This window comes from Hyperoodon ampullatus, assembly GCF_949752795.1.
Source record: "Hyperoodon ampullatus genome assembly, chromosome: 5".
NCBI lineage: Eukaryota > Metazoa > Chordata > Mammalia > Artiodactyla > Ziphiidae > Hyperoodon > Hyperoodon ampullatus.
The window spans coordinates 78136775-78153509 of NC_136918.1; the positions used below are offsets into that span (position 1 = coordinate 78136775).

Genomic DNA, 16735 nt, shown 5'->3' on the forward strand with positions numbered 1-16735 from the left:
TCAGTCCAGGAAAAACAAAAAGTTGGTCAAGAAAGGATACCTCATCAGAATCGGCATATTTCATTGATTCTCAGAGGCATATGTTTTCACATTTTACTGAGTCTGAAGTCAGGCCATGTCTTTCCGTCGAAGGCATCTTACAGTCACCATTGGCCAGACCACAGTCCTGATGGAGTTGTCTCTACCTGTGAAGGTGTGAACTTGGTCATTATTCCTGGTGTTCTCACCCAGCAACAGCCACCCATTGATATCTCAGCCCACAAACCATTTTAGGATCATATGAGGAGGGACTAGGAGTCCTGGTTTGTCAGAAAACCTTCTGTGGACACCTGCTGCTAAGATCAAGAAGGTGCCAGCATCCAACCTGCAGAATGGGGGCGATGACTTGGAAGAAAATTCTGGAAACCAGAGGGAATACTCTTGAAGAATTGCTGCATCACTGGCTTCCTGGGTGGTTCAAAAAATGATAGTCTAAAATAAGCAAACAAACAAAACAACAGAAAATGAGCACTGATGACAATAGAAAAGTGATTCAGAAGTGATGAACTCTGAATTCAGAGCAAGTTTAAGAATATTTAATTAATTTTGCTTACATTTTTCTTTTTTGTGTGCACAAGATTAATATATGATTAAATATATATCTAAATAAGAGCACTTCCAATAAGCTTACTTTAAAAATTTAAGTAATAAAGGAGTTTGGCAGTATGTTTTCTTTCTTCATGGTTCCTATTATGATAGATGGTGTCTTACATTCAGTGAAATCTGGGGTTCTAGTTGGTAGCAGTGAACAATTTTCACACATTCACAATAAAGTAAATACCGGTGTTGATTTTAAAGTATTAAATGATTATATTAAAATATTAAATAATTAATATTACATAATTATAATGGGAGGACAGGGAGAGGGGAAATGTATGTGTGCTTTGGGGTGGGGGAGAATGGGGATGGGTAAGTGGAAAAAAATCTTCACCTCCGTAACAGGAAGTCAGAAGATGAAGTCTGAGATTGACACTTTTTTTTTTTTTTTTTTTTGCGGTACGCGGGCCTCTCACTGTTGCGGCCTTTCCCGTTGCAGAGTAAGGCTCTGGACACGCAGGCTCAGCGGCCATGGCTCACGGGCCCAGCCTCTCTGCGGCATGTGGGATCTTCCCGGACCGGGGCACGAACCTATGTCCCCTGCATCGGCAGGCGGACTCTCAACCACTGCGCCACCAGGGAAACCCATGACACATATTTTTGAGAAATTGGATTTAAAAAAAACACATACAGAAAAATAGCTAAAGGAGTCTAAAGTAGTTTCCTTGGGAAATGGAGTTGGGGTGTGAGAAGAGTCGGTTGCTGGGGGCTTCTTAAATTACTTTTTCATACTATTTAACTTTTTCAACTCTGCGCATCATTATTTTGATAAAAATAATTTTTAAAATAAAAATAAATAAAATGACTCAAGCCTGTTCTGTGCTGTTATCATTATAAATATACATATTCTTTTCAGGCCATATGTTCTAACTTTTGATTTGAGAAATCTACTCACTGTGAGAGGCTGCAGGATGTAACAGAGAGAGCTTAGCTCTAGTGTCAGCTGTCTGGGTTTGCATCTTGGGTTTGTTGCTTACTAGCTTTGTGACCTTGGGAAAATTGCTCAACTTCTCTGAGCTTCATTTTCCTCACCTGTAAAATGAAGAGAGGGGTGTGTCAAGTGCCTGTCCTGGTGCTCAGCTCCATGTGACTTTGTCTAACACCTTTTGATTGTACACAGCTGTCCCCCATGAGCCCCCAACCCTCACAATGGGATTCCCACCCCTTAGAAATAAGGCTGACCCCTTTAAAGTGCCCCGGTGCTCAGGGACCCCAAGGCCCCAGCAAGGCCCTTTTGTCCACACAGTCCCCCTGCAGCCACCCACTGTCCAGAGCTTTAGGCCTGGAATCTGCGGTATATGTGGGTCATTACCCTTTTCTGCCCCCAGAGGCCCTGAGTTTGCTTGTTCATATCCCTCTTTCTTCTCACATCAGGCTCAGTCTTGGAGCTGATGTGGTACTGAGTATGACAGTGGCTCCATTGTTCCTGGCCAGAAGCTCATGGCTCTGTGGCCAGATCCCAGGGGTCATTTGCCCTTCTCCAAGGTCTGGGAGCAGAGACCTGAGCTCCAGGCCTGGCATGGCAGGATGAGCCCAGCCTGGTCATCGGTCTGATGGAGGCATGACCAAACTCACCACCCAGCTCCCGAATCCAGGATCTGCAGAAGTCAGCCTTCCCACTGCCCCACCAGGCAGGCGCCCTGGGGCTGTGGGTGAGCTGCAGCCTGGACTGCAGAGAACAGCCCAGCCGCTCTGGCTCCCAGCACCTCCCATATCCTGGGTCCTGGAGCTCGGCAGGCAGTGACTGCACGCCTAGAAGGAGCTTTGTTAGAAATTAAAAGCAGGTGGATTGTTTTTCTTTCTTTCTTTTTCTTTTTCTTTTTTTTTTTTTTTTGTTTGCCCATTTGGATAGAGGAGCTGCTTGCTCAGGGCTCCCTCTCCCAGGACAGGTAGGCAGTTCATGTTTATACATGTGACCCAGAAGTATATAATGAGCCACACTCCAGGGCTGACACTGCCTGGACATGAAGGGTATCACTCCTCCCTCCAGCTGCTCTTCAGTGACTGGGAGGGCTCTCAGAGAGTATACGCAGAACAGATGAAGGGGAACGGGGTTTTCTGGGTGGGGACAGCCCTCTCCTAAAGCCCTGGGCACTGGAGAACATGCAATGTCCTCTGAGTCCCTGAGTGGAAGATGTGTCCCCAAAACATGACCCCACGATAGAGCATGAGTGATACTACAGGGAAACAAGGAAGCAGCCTGTACAGAGGTGGGGCGAGGGTAGCAAGTAAGAAAGGGGAAGTCCTAGGTCCTTGAGACAGTGGGATGAAGAGGAAAAAAACACATAGCCTTTGAACCAGGGACGTGGGTTCCAATCTCTGCTCTACCACATACCAGCGGCAAGTCATGCAGAACTTTGCAGGGTTGTAGTGGGCAGGTGAAATCGATCTCCTGTATCTAAGATTGGCCGATCTAGACTTTCCTCCCTCGAGGGACATCTGGCACATACTGGAGGCACAATTCCGATCTCCCACTCAGGGCCTGGGGTGGGAATGAAGGTCCTTGGCCACTCAAAGTTCCTTGGCTAACCTGGGGAAGGAAGGGCTGGGGAGGTCCCAGGCCGGAGCCGCGTGGGGACGATGTGGGATAAGGCGGTTTTTACTCCAGGCTTCCCCGACCCGAGCAGGTGTGGAGGGTTTTGGGCTGAGGGGGTGTCTAGGGGTAAGGAGTCTGGCAGCCCTGCCGGGTCCACGTGGATACTGTGAGAGGAACCTTACCCTGCAGGTCGTGGCTGGCCCTTTCCCAGCTCTCTGTCGTCTCCAGCCACGGCTGCTGCCTGCTCTGGCTGTGAGTGGCACAGCCGTGTGATGTCTGTGTGCTCCTCCCACAGGCCACAGAGTGGGCCTCCAACGAGGACACGCGTCGCTCCTGCCAAAGCAAAGGGAAGACCGAGGTACGTGGCCTTGGCAGCCAGGGGCCTGGCTTAGAGCTGGCGGGAGGCTTGTGGTTGTAGGGATGGAGGGGCACCGTGTGGGCACGAGGCCACCTGCATGAGAGGCCCAGCCTGGAGGAACCAGGGGCTCCTGGTGCAGGTGAGGATGCAGCCTGAGCATCTGAGTGGGCGGTGAGGCAGGGAGCCGGCCTGGGAGGGAGGTGGTGGGGAGGGGAGACATCCACAGGTGCAACCTCAGCTTCAGAGTGCGGTGGATCTAGAGCAGAGTGCTTTCGAATATTTGCGGTGCAGTGGAGTGAGGGAAAGACACCCAGCTCTGCAGCTGGAGAGCTTGTCCCTCTATTGCTTCCCTTCTTGCTTCAGGAGGAGTGTCAGAACTACGTGCGAGTCCTGATTGTCACTGGCCGGAAAGTGTTCATGTGTGGGACCAATGCCTTTTCCCCAGTGTGCTCCAGCAGACAGGTGAGGGCTGGGCAGCATCAGGCAGACAGAGGGGGACACCAAGAGGTTCTCTCACTCAGGCACACAGCCTTGGAATGGGGCTGTCAGTTCAACACAAAAACCAAAACGAAAAGGATGCCCAGTTAGATTTGAATTTCAGGTAAAAAACAGACAGAATGTTAGTATCAGTATGTCCCAGGCAAGATTGGGGGAATCCTTACACTAAAAACTTATTCGTTGTTCATCAAAATTCAACCTCACCTTGGAGGGCCCTGACTCTTGGCACACCTTCCCCTCCATGACGGCTGCTCCCTCAGAGGGACTGTGGGGTGGGCATTGAAGAGGAGGGGGAGGGAAGCAGAGGCCTAGAGAGACCAGAGACCCAGGTGGAAACAAAACTCTGGGGTGGAAAGAACAGGCAGCCCCAGGGTCTCGGGGAAAAGCGCCCCATCTCCCATTATCCCCAGGTGGGGAACCTCAGCCGGACCGTGGAGAAGATCAACGGTGTGGCCCGCTGCCCCTACGACCCGCGCCACAACTCCACAGCTGTCATCTCCTCCCAGGGGGGGCTCTACGCAGCCACGGTCATCGACTTCTCAGGTCGGGACCCCGCCATCTACCGCAGCCTGGGCAGCAGGCCACCGCTTCGTACCGCCCAGTATAACTCCAAGTGGCTCAATGGTAAGGAGATCCAGCCCCGGGGGGCTCCCCTGGTCCTAAGCCAGCCAGCCCACCCTGACCCCCATCAGTTTCCTTCCTGCCCAACCAGAGTGGGGCAGATGGTCACCCAAGGACCACAGCATGTTGGAGAGGGACTGTGGATGAAACCACAGATGTCCTGAGGACCCAGAGCAGGTAGAGGGCAGGCTACGAAGGGAAAGAAAGAGTTAGGAATTGATGAGGAGGAAAGGTTATGGGAAAGAAGAGATTGGAGGAGGGTGATTTGAGTTTCTTGCCCCTTGGAGTTGAATCCCTGCTTCTCCACTAACGAGCTGTGTGCCTTGAGCAAGTACTTGACCTCTCTGTGCCACAATGGTCTCATCTGTAACATGGGGATGATCATAGTATATACCTCATAGTTTGTTAAGAGGATCAAACGGGTTAATCCATATAAAGTACTTATAACAGTGTCTGGTACACAGTGAGTGCCCAGTCATCCGTGTTAACTATTATTATAACTGCACTTTGCGTTGGAGGTGGGAACAGGGTTAGAGCCCCCAGGTCACCAAGCTGGTGGGGGGTTGTCAGGATGCCCATCTGAGGCAATGGAAGTAGTCGAGTACTCCCAACTCTGCCCCCTTCCTCCCTCCTGGCCTGACCCACCCCTTGTTCCTCTTCTGCCCCCAGAGCCAAACTTTGTAGCAGCCTATGATATCGGGCTGTTCGCATACTTCTTGCTGCGGGAGAACGCGGTGGAGCATGACTGTGGACGCACCGTGTACTCTCGGGTGGCCCGCGTGTGCAAGAATGACATGGGGGGCCGGTTCCTGCTGGAGGACACTTGGACCACGTTCATGAAGGCCCGGCTCAACTGCTCCCGCCCGGGTGAGGTCCCCTTCTACTACAACGAGCTGCAGAGTGCCTTCCACCTGCCGGAGCAGGACCTCATCTACGGGGTCTTCACCACCAATGTGTGAGTCCCTGCCCTCCCCCACCCTCCCCTGGATGTCAGGAATGCGCTCTGAACTGCTTCGAAGCCTGATGGCTTTGGGCAAGTCCCTCTCTGAGCCCTTGTTTCTCTTTCTGTAAAATGGGGATTGCTGTGCCTTCTGCACTGGGTCCTCTGAGGATTTTGTGACTCGCTGCCTCCTGAGAGGTGAGCCCTTGTTCTGGGTTGCTGTGACGGGCAGGCCTAGGCCAGATATGAAGAAAGTAAAAGGAGCTGGATTGTGGCTCCAGGAAGGAACAACTTGCTGGTGATGAAAGTGAAATAGGCTGCCTTCAATGAGGGGATGGCAGCCTCAGGAGGGTCCAGCAGCTGCCCATCGGGGAGGCTCAGAGGGGACTCTTTACCCTCCCAACCTCAGGACTCCATGATCCTGCTAAATCTAACTATCAGAGTCTTCTGGCAATCCCGACTGCCCTGGAAAACCCAGGCTGGGAATTAGAACCCTTTTTGTTTCCTAGGTGTGAGGAAGGGTAACCCCCATGGAGATCATGAGACCCTCCTTCCACAGCCTCTTCTGTGTAAAGGCTGACCCATTCAGGTGATTTTTTTTATAGAGAATGCTGAATGGGCGGCACAGACCAAGAAACACATTTGTTGTACAGCATGCTGTGCTGGGTTCTTTGTAAGGACAGAAACATATGAAGCAAAGAGTGGAGTTTGCTTACCTAGGGCCCCAGATAGCAGGCATTGGATGAGGGCCAGGTTAGCTACAGGAAGGATAGTCTAAGGGGATGGACAGGGAGGAGAGTAAAGCAGGGAAGCTGGAGCAGAGAAGCCATCCAAGCCAGGGGACAGACATGCAGCACAGCCCACACAGGCCATGAGCTGACAGCGGGGACTTAGTGACCAGCCCGCTATCAGCAGCAGAAGGTGGGGGCAGCCGTGAGCAAAGGGCAGGAGTCACTGCAGAGGCATCAAGGGAAAACAGCAGCATTAGTGTAGACTGCAAATTGTTTATGTATTGTGCACCTTCACCATGCCCCAGATTCTTGTCATGGTGGAGGTCAGGGGGATGGGGGACACACCAGTGAGCAAGAGCAGACCTGACTCTGCCCATAAGGACCTTACATTCTCGAGAATGGCCAGTTTTAACTGTAATAGATTCTACAGAGGGAAAGGGCAGTGTGCAGAGAAGCTGTGATCAGGGTGGAGGGTCGATGATCAGGGAAGGCTTCCTGTAGAAAGTGACATCTACAGGATGACTGGGAATCATCCTGTAGATAGGGGAGAGGAGCATTGCAGCCCGAGGGAACAACATGTACAAAGCTTGGGGTGGGAAAAAATGTTTGAGGAACTGAGGGGTGACCCGTGTGGCAGGAACCTGGCGGGTGAGGAGGCGAAAGACGGGAGAGTCAGCCGAGGGGTGGGCGTGGGAGGATTATGCCCGGAAGGGCCTTTAAGGGTTTTGATCTTTATCCTAAGAGTAAGGAGACGTTATTGGAGGGTTTGAAGGAGGACAGGGACTAGCTCAGATGTGCATTTTGTAACACTCACTCTGGCTGCTGTGTGGATAATGGATCAGAGGAGACCGGATGGGCTGCAGGGACAGTGCAGCATCCTGGAGGAGACAGTGGGGACTGCGACCAGGCGGAGGGGAGCGAAATGCACACATTTGGGAGAGGGACTGAGTGCAGAGAACAGCCCTGGAAACACTTGGTGTAGTGGTATCCTCTCTCCGAACTGCCAACATCAGACTCATAGAAACGTCTGAATCCATGACTGAAAGGGATCTGAGAGGTCATCTGGCTGCGGGTGGTGGGCTGCAGCATAGATTACTGGTTTGGCAACGAAGTTGTTGTTGGTTTTTCTTTTTTTTTTTTAAATAAAATAAATAAAGCAGAATCGATTGGAATAAAAATATCAGAGTATAATGTATTTAGTAAGGGTACATATTGCTTCATGAAAATTCATTGCAAATGTGTATATGTGCATGTATGTGTGTGTCCTACTGAGCTGTAATATAAAATATATTTCTTACAGTGGGCCAGGGACTAAAATGTTTGAAAACCATTGACTTTATTTGACCCTCCCACTGAATAAACGAAGGGGATGAGGAGGTAGCACAGAAGGATCCACCGGTGCTTCTCATCAGTGGGTCTTTCTTTCCCGGAGGCTTTCCACGGTGTGAAAACCATGTTTCCTCCTTCTGTGATACCCCTGTGGTGCAGAAGGCACCAGAGTCATCACAGGTGCCTAGTAAGCCTTGGAGCTGTGCCATGCTGTGATTTGACAGCTGGCCATGGGATTTAAGGGGAAGGTGCCGAGGCCTCCGGGGAAGGCAGCATGCCTCCATCTCTTGCCTTTCAGAAACAGCATTGCCGCCTCTGCTGTCTGCGCCTTCAACCTCAGTGCCATCTCTCAGGCTTTCAATGGCCCGTTTCGCTACCAGGAGAACCCCAGGGCTGCCTGGCTCCCCATCGCCAACCCCATCCCCAATTTCCAGGTACAGCTTCTCCTCTCCTTTCCCTCTCCTCACATACCACCCTCCCCCAGACTACCAGCCGCAAGCTGATTCCCAACTACTTAGTGCAACCACCAAATGTGTCCCTGCCGATCTATGCCCATCTGTGGGGTCTGCGAAGGTTCCCTAAGAGGGTGGTAACCTCAAGACTGTGGAGCAAGAAGGGGAGAGTGGGTGGGATGCAGAGCAAGGGAGCCTGCTCTGAGCCATCTCTAAGTGTGACCCCTCACCTCCAGAGAGGCAGGGAGGGGGCACCTCAGCTCTACTCAGTGTAGGGAACCAGGAGAGCAGTCACAAGCTATCTGGCCAGAATTCAGGGATTTTTAGCTGGAGTTTGCTTGCAGTCTACCCAGTGTGGGTACTAATGCCTGGAGGATCTCTGAGTGCCAGGAGTGGTCAGAGCCCAGCCACGGGTGGTGTGAGCATCCCCAGTGTGGAGAAGGGGAAGTAGCCATGGGACAGAAAAAACTGCAGATGGTTGATTTGCATATCCATCCAACTTCCTGACCAGGAGGCAGAATGGAGCAGGGAAAGACCTCAGGCTTTTCAGTAGTACAATCCTGACCCAGATCTAGCCCTCTCTGTGTCACCTTGGGCAAGCCACTCAACCTCCTTGAGCCTCTTTACCCTTATCTGGCACATGGGGATAATACCATCGACCTCATAGATACGTTGGAGGGTTGATATGCACCTGAGGTGGTCTGTAGAATGTAGTAGGTGCTCAATAAATGGTAGTTGCCTTCCAGCTTTGGTTTAGAAGGCGTAAGAACCTTGAGCTGATAGGGACACGGGAGAAGGAAGGCAGGGCTTGGCCCAACATGGGGGAGGGGCACCTACAGCGACAGCATGAAATAACAGGACACTTGTTATCCACACTCATATGATCAGTTTCTAGATAATCCAGCCCCCCTTTCATCTTGCTTGTCCTCTTCTCCATCCCTGGTAGGTCCCTCATCCTCTGTCTTCCCAGCCTCATTTTCCTTTAGTTCCCAAAGATGAGGCATCTTCCTGGAAGAGGGTGCAGGGCACTTAGCGGGGGATTTTGGGGGGCGGGGAGAAGGGATTGGAGAATCAGAGTCTGGGTTGCGAGGAAGGAGGGATACGGGACCGCGGCAGCCCGGCGGCTGGGCATGCGTGACCCGGTTCCCTGCTGCAGTGCGGCACCCTGCCCGAGGTGGGCCCCAACGAGAACCTGACGGAGCGAAGCCTGCAGGATGCACAGCGCCTGTTCCTGATGAGCGAGGCCGTGCAGCCGGTGACACCCGAGCCCTGTGTCACCCAGGACAGCGTGCGCTTCTCACACCTCGTGGTGGACCTTGTGCAGGCCAAGGATACGCTCTACCACGTGCTCTACATCGGCACGGGTGAGGCCGCCCCGCCCCGCCGGCGCTCGGGGTGGGAGGAGGTTGAGCGGCAGGGGCTGGGCCGCGAGGTTCCGGGGCCTTTAAGGCCACCCTGATCTGGCCCCTCCAGAGTCCGGCACCATCCTGAAGGCGCTGTCCACGACGAGCCGCAGCCTCCGCGGCTGCTACCTGGAGGAGCTGCACGTGCTGCCCCCCGGGCGCCGGGAGCCGCTGCGCAGCCTGCGCATCCTGCACAGCGCCCGCGCGCTCTTCGTGGGCTTGAGCGACGGCGTGCTGCGGGTGCCGCTGGAGAGGTGCGCCGCCTACCGCAGCCAGGGGTAAGCGGGCGCTGCGGGAAGGCGGCCGGGCGGCCGGGCGGGTGCGCCTCCAGACGCAGATCCCTGCCGATCGCACTGGGAGCTGGCGCTTAAGAGGTGGAGCTTCGGAGTCAGGCCGTCCTGGGGTGGCATCCTGGTGCAATCTCCAGTTGTGTGCCTTTGGACAAGTCATTTAACCTCTCTGAACCTTGGTTCCCTCCTCATAAAATCTCTGCAGGGTTTTTGTGAAGGATAAAGTGGGATAATCTGCCGAAACCACTTGTCACTCACCTGGGGGATATATGTGTTGAGCAAACGGTGGTGGCTGTCGTTATCCCTGTTGTCAAGCCCACAGTTAGGGCCTGGTGGCCATCTCTAGACCACTTGATTTACTCTCAGTCCCTTCAGTTCAGAGAGTGGTCTTTATCTTTGAAACCACAGCACTTGCTATGCAGATGTGAGGGCAGATAGGAGATGATACTTTGAGTCAGCCCCACGTTTGTTTCTAACTTCCCCACTTAGAAGAGGCAGAAAGGCCTGGCATGGGTGGGTTGGAGGTGAGGAAACATGTGGAGATAGGACTTTGGCTTCCCAACAGCTTCTGCAATCAGTTTCCATACCTTAGCTTCAGGTGGATTCACAAATTTGGCGATAATGACATTGACGTTTAAGGGGGAAACAAAAGCCTATTCCAAAGCCAAATGCAAATGTATCTCAGACTCCTAAGCATGTGGGGCTACCCTGAGCTGCACCCGTTCATTTTGGAGATAATTCAAAAATTGCCTTTAGCTGGCATAGCCACAGCCATGTGGGCTTCTGTGGCCTTTGCAACACAGGGACCTCCTGGCTGTGCCCATCTGTCCTCAAGATTTGGGAGACAAATGGCATCCAGGCTGCCAAGGGTTGTTTTCCAGCCCCGGTGGAGTGTGCTGGGATCTGAGCAGAGGCCTGGAGGGCCAGGGAGGAGGCTAGAAGGTCATGGTGTGACAGCGGGGAGTTGGGAGGGGGAGGCGAGTGCAGTGGGCAGATACCCAAGCTTCCCTCAGCCCCAGCACAGGGCTCCATCAGCAAAGCACCAAACATTTGCGAAGCCCCGCCATGCTCAGAGCACTTCACGGGGCTGTCGGTGTGAGAAGAGGGAGGCAAGATGAAATAGGTCTGGAACACTCTCATTTCCCTCAGGGCTCTAGATGTCTGGTTGGGGAGAGAGCCCTTGGCCTGAATCTGACATGTGGGGAGAGAATGGGGTATAATGGGAGAGACATGCATGGTGGAATTGGATATACCTGGGACTCCATCTCAGCTTCATCATCTGCCAGCTACATGATCTTGAGCAAGTTACTTACTTAACCTTTTGAGCTTTGGCTTTCTCCTGGGTAAGATAGGGGGACTGTGATGAAGCAGATGGTATTTACTTTTGGCAGAGGAGTTGTAAGGATTGGGAATAATGCTCACGAAGTGCCTAGTCCAGCGAGTCATCATTGGTAGCTAGTGTCCTTATTCCTTTTTTATCTCCGCAAATGCATTTAGGGGCCCTCCAGTCTCCTGGGCTCTCTGGAGTCTCAGAATTTGTGACGCTGAATACAGACAGCACTGCTTGGCAATGAATCATGGCATTTCCCTCTTCTGTTCTTCTTTAACTGCTGTGTCATTATTAAGCTTTTCACACGTACCATGTTCTTTAAGAGGTTGTAAATCCTTGAAGGCAAGTCCAGTGTCCCAGTGTTTTTTATACTCCACCAGGGGGCCATGCCCAGCCCCAGGCACAAAGTGGCCTTCTACACATGACTGATCCTGCAGTTGATTGATTGCTTGGCCTGAGAGCAGGCTGGTGCAGAAGAGGAGTGGGGAATGGGACTGGAAAGTGGATTGAGGCCAGCTGAGAATGCCAAGGGAGCATTTTGACTTGAATCCTGTGACTGGGGGCACTGAAGTGGTCTTTGAAGGGGGGAGTGGTGTGATGGGCAGTGTGAATAGGTGTCTTACAAAGATCAGTCAGACAGTGGCGAGCAGCATTGTCTCGGGGCAGATGGTTGGCCAGCGTGAGCTGCTGTGGCTCTAGGCCAGACATGACGTGAAGGGGTCTGCAGTGGAACGAGAGCCAGGTGGAACAGCAAGGTAGACAGAGGTCAGTTCGGCTTCTGATACTTTTGGTTTCCTGAGTTTGGGATAAGAGACCTTGATATGTACAGTGGAAACCCTGCCATAAAGCTATAGGTGGATCTAAAACGTGCAGTCTCATTACTGCAAAGTTATAAAATGACCAGAGTAAGCCCATGCTGCCAGCAAGCTGTGCGCTCTGGGAGTCTGGGAGCCAACTGCCCATCACACTATATCAGAATTTATGCTGTTGTGAGGCAGTTTGTCACGGGGTTTTACTGTGTCCCATGAGAGACATTTCCTGCTTCTTTCCTCATTCCTTCCAAAGCTGGCAGGAAGCTGAGGGTGGGTAAGCCCTCCTCTGTCCAGAATCCAGGGGCTTGTCTCCAGTACCCTCCTTTCACTCAGGCAAACCTCAGCCCCATGGGGCACGACCAGGACCCTGGCCTGGCCAGAGAGACTGGTGCTCATAGGAGGACGAGCAGAGTGAGTGAATGGCTGACTGGCTCTACAAAGCAGGTGTTTTGTGCATGAAGAACTGCCCCCTTCCTCCTTCCAGCACGCCTTTCATGCTGCCCTGGAGGGAGGGGCCCCTTATTGCCAGCTTATCCCAACCTCCCTCCCTGGCAGGGGGTCTTTGCCCTGTTCCACTACCATCTTAAGTAATGGTCACTTGCTCCCAAGCTCCACCCTGGACAGCTCCCATTGTGAAACTCTTGCTACGCGGTGCTGGAATCCGCCTGCTTGCACATTCCACCATCCATCTCTGTCCTGCTTTGGAGCCCATGAAATGAACCTGTTGCCTTTTGTAATGGCTGCTTGAGACACTGCAGTAAAAAAGACATGATGATATATTATTGGTCTGTTGGCTGCTTTTATGAAAGGACCTCTAAACTGCCACCCACTCCTATAGTCAGAGACACACTTTCACTCTCCTCTGCTTGGAGCTTTAATTTTCTTAAGAACATTCTCTGCTCTGGAAGCTCTGGAGTGGCCTTTGGCCAAAAGCAGCAAATGTGGACAAGAAAAGAGCTCAGGCGCTGGTGCCAGGGGAGTCTCGCCAGTCCCCTCAGGCGGCCAGGACTGGGGCAGGGCAGGGCAGGCGTGTCCATGGAGAATCTGGTCTCCTCTTTCTTCTCTGGGAGAATTGAGAGCAGGAGAGGCTGAGGGCAAGGGATCCTGAGTGAGGGGCTGGGGCCAGCATCCACTCTGTGTTTTTCTTCACTCTTTTCTTATCCTGTCATGGATTGGAAAGACGAGGCACTTCATCTCTTGGCTTGAGAACCCTGACAAAAGTGGCCCTAGAACAGCAGTTCTAATGCTGTTCATTGCAATCACCTGAGGAGTGTTTCAAAGACTCTCGTGCCTGGGCTTACTCCAGTCCAGCAGGCCCAGAAATAGGAGGGGTTTTTGTTTTGTTTGCTTAAGCTTTTTAAAAGATCCCCAGGAGATTCTAATTTGTTGTCAAGACTGGGAACAACTGTTCTAGAACTGGTTAGGCCCTAGATGAAAGAAGTAGCATGAGGCAAATTGCATTCCTCCAGAATCTTCTGTTTTTATCTTGTGTAAATCAATTCAAATTACCTGCTCTCATCCATTCTCTCTACTGGCAGACATTTGTTTTTGATGGATAGAATCGTATATATGTATGTATGTATGTATGTATGTATGTATTATTATTATTATTAATCACTCGTCATGGCTAGTTTTTTTAAAACTATTTAATCTATGTTGCTTACAAAGTGCCATATGAGTGCTTCTAGAGTTTGATGCCCATTTCTGAGAACTGAGGGAAATACACTCAGGAGTGGGCTTTACTGAGTTCTGATTGGCTGAATCTGCTAGCAGCAAATTTGACCCAAATGTCAGCCAGTAAGCAAAACCTCAAAACCACAGGATGCTGAGACTACTTTTGCACATGTATTGTATTCAGTCCTATGATGTCTAGTTTGATGTATTTGCTGGCGAAACACACCTAAATCAAACCATTGATCCCAAATGAAAATATGAGCACCCGTACATTGTATAATTCACACAAATTGTCCTTGAGAGAATAAAATGGAAACATAGTCTTGAGAAACAGATGAGTGTTCTGGATTCCCAGGTGGGCTGGGGTATGTTTACTGGGGTCCAGCGAAGCTGTCACTCACTGAAACCCCACGCATCACCTCCTTTATCGGAGGTCATGAGCGGGGGCTACTCTTCACTGCAGTGCACAGGCTTCTCATTGTGGTGGCTTCTCTTGTTGCGGAGCATGGGCTGTACGCACACAGGCTTCAGTAGTTGTGGCACGTGGGCTCAGTAGTTGTGGCTCACGGGCTCTAGAGTGCAGGCTCAGTAGTTGTAGCGCACGGGCTTAGTTGCTCCGCAGCGTGTGGGATCTTCCCGGACCAGGGCTCGAACCCACGTCCCGTGCATCGGCAGGCAGACTCTCAACCACTGCGCCACCAGGGAAGCCCCACCCTCTTCTTTATAAGCTCTCTGTATAACCTCTTTTCTCTTTGGTCTGTTGAACTCACTGAAAATAAAGAACTCACCTGACAGGTGACTTTCCCTGAAGTTTCAAGAGAAAAGAAAGATTCTATCCTGAAGACACCAAAATGGGCAGCCCCTTGACTCCTTTGTGTACCCCTTTAGCCCTGGGCAGCCTTGGCCCCTTTGGCCAAAGGAAAATCCCTCTGCAGACTCATGTCATCGCATGGGCTCCCCCACCCTCTTTGTCATCCAGCACCTCCTTAACCCCAAACCTCTTCTGCTTTCTAACCTCCAAATACTTCCTCACCCTCACTCTCAGTGCTCTCCTAGACCCTCTGCAGCAGGCCCACTGCTGTGGAGCAGCCAGGCCTGGCCAGAGAGGGTGGAAGTTGGCGAAAGGAGGCAGAAGGGACCCAGCGAATCCCCTGAGGTTGGCAGTGGGCTCTCTGGGTATTGGAGGGAACTTCCTTCTGGCTCCAGAATCTGATATTCTGTTTACTTAGCAATGGACAGCAAATCCTGATTCCACAACTCCCATATTGTTTTTCCCCTCCTTGGAGTCTTACCAGTAGAGATTTAACTTTTGTTGTTGTTGAAAATTGTAGAGGATACAATGACTGAGTCAGAAGTAAAAAGGGAAGAGAGGAGCCTAGGTTATGAGAAGTGGGGGCTTTGGGACATGCATCAGCATGTGAACTGTTACCTCTCCTGGCTCATTTGAGATAGACCTGCCTAGGAATAATGGGGACCTGGGATGTGATCCCTGGCTCATCCCAGCCTGAGCTCATTCTTATGATGCCAATGCATTGGACTCTGGGTCCTGCCACTGAGCAGCACAAACGTGGATGCCCAGGTGTCCCCTGACCCTGCACCCGTGTTTTGAGGCATGGGCTCACGTTCACTCAGTGTGTGAAGTAAGACACAGCCTCCAGCTGGCAGGCAGGTGCATGAGGGGAAGAGTGGGGAGTGCATGAGGGGAAGTCTAGGTTCTAGCCCCAGCTCTGCCAAGTACAGTTTGCGTGATCTTGAGGAAACGCCTGTTCCCTTCTCTGTGACTGTTTCTTCCTTTGTACAATGAAAAGGTTGTTTTATGGATCCCAGTGATTCTCAGTCTCGCTCCCATTAGAATCACCCTCAAGCTTTTTTTTTTTTTTTTTTTGCGGTACGCGGGCCTCTCACTGCTGTGGCCCCTCCTGTCACGGAGCACAGGCTCCGGACGCTCAGGCTCAGCGGCCATGGCCCACGGGCCCAGCCGCTCCGCGGCATGTGGGATCTTCCCAGACAGGGGCACGAACCCGCATCCCCTGCATCGGCAGGCGGATTCTCAACCACTGCGCCACCAGGGAAGCCCCACCCTCAAGCTTTTAAATCCCCAGTCCACCCACCCAGAAATTCTTGTCTGGGGTGGGCCCAGGTATCAGTATTTTTTTTAAAAATCCTTTAGGGATTTCCCTGGTGGTCCAGTGGTTAAGACTCTGCACTCCCAATGCAGGGGGCCTGGGTTCAATCCCTGGACAGGGAACTAGATCCCACATGCCTCAACTAAGAGCCCGCATTCCGCAACAGAGATCTCTCACGCAATAACAAAGATCCTGAAGGCCGCAACTAAGACCCGGTTCAGCCAAATAAATAAATAACTACTATTCTTTTTTAATGAAGGAAATTGTTTGTTAAAAGCTCCTTTAGTGATTCTAACGTGCAGCCAGGGTTGAGAACCACTGGGCCAGGTCATCTGTAAGGTCCTTTCCATCACTATAATCATAGTGTCTAGCAGGGAGGAACTACCTCTTTGGATTTCTGTTCACCACATCTTCACCTGTGGCCCTAGATGAGGACTGTGGGGCACCCAGACTCAGGGAAGGCAGTAATCTCTTGGCTAAGTGTGTGGGTTCTGGAGCACCATAGTGTGAGTCCATGGTCGGCTCTGGGTTTCCTCCATGTAACATGAAGATAATAACAGTACCTTCCTCATTGAGTTGTTGTATTGAGTTAATTCATGCTTCTAAAGTGCTTAAAACGATGCCTGGCACACAGTAAGTACTCAATGAACTTCGTTATTATTGTGGAGGACAACTGAATGAAAGAAGTGCCCAGGGCTTCCCTGGTGGCGCAGTGGTTGAGAGTCCGCCTGCCGATGCAGGGCACAGGGGTTCGTGCCCCGGTCCAGGAAGATCCCACATGCCACGGAGCAGCTGGGCCCGTGAGCCATGGCCGCTGAGCCTGCGTCCGAAGTCTGTGCTCCGCAACGGGAGAGGCCACAACAGTGAGAGGCCTGCGTACCGCAAAAAAAAAAAAAAAAAAAAAAAAAAAAAGAAGTGCCCAGAGGAGAGTGTCCATGTGTATTCTTGGGATGCAGGTGATGGTGGGAGTCCAGTGGGCTTGAGTCTCTGGACCTCTGT

The 16735-nt window shown here is 51.8% G+C and overlaps 1 protein-coding gene across 3 annotated transcripts in view; it reads left to right on the forward strand.

The window, feature by feature from the left end:
- SEMA5B (semaphorin 5B) overlaps nt 1-16735 on the forward strand; it is a gene marked incomplete at its 5' end in the record, with an annotated part of 41369 nt that overhangs the window by 19206 nt on the left and 5428 nt on the right. For 2 of the 3 annotated variants that reach the window (XM_079705051.1, XM_079705050.1), the window contains 7 exons: nt 3468-3530; nt 3894-3992; nt 4439-4652; nt 5319-5604; nt 7948-8083; nt 9258-9465; nt 9575-9782. In XM_079705051.1, coding sequence (XP_079561177.1) covers nt 3468-3530; nt 3894-3992; nt 4439-4652; nt 5319-5604; nt 7948-8083; nt 9258-9465; nt 9575-9782 — 1214 coding nt within the window. Of the gene's footprint in view, nt 1-3467; nt 3531-3821; nt 3993-4438; nt 4653-5318; nt 5605-7947; nt 8084-9257; nt 9466-9574; nt 9783-16735 lie in introns of all 3 variants that reach the window. The other variant, XM_079705049.1, reaches the window with a different exon arrangement.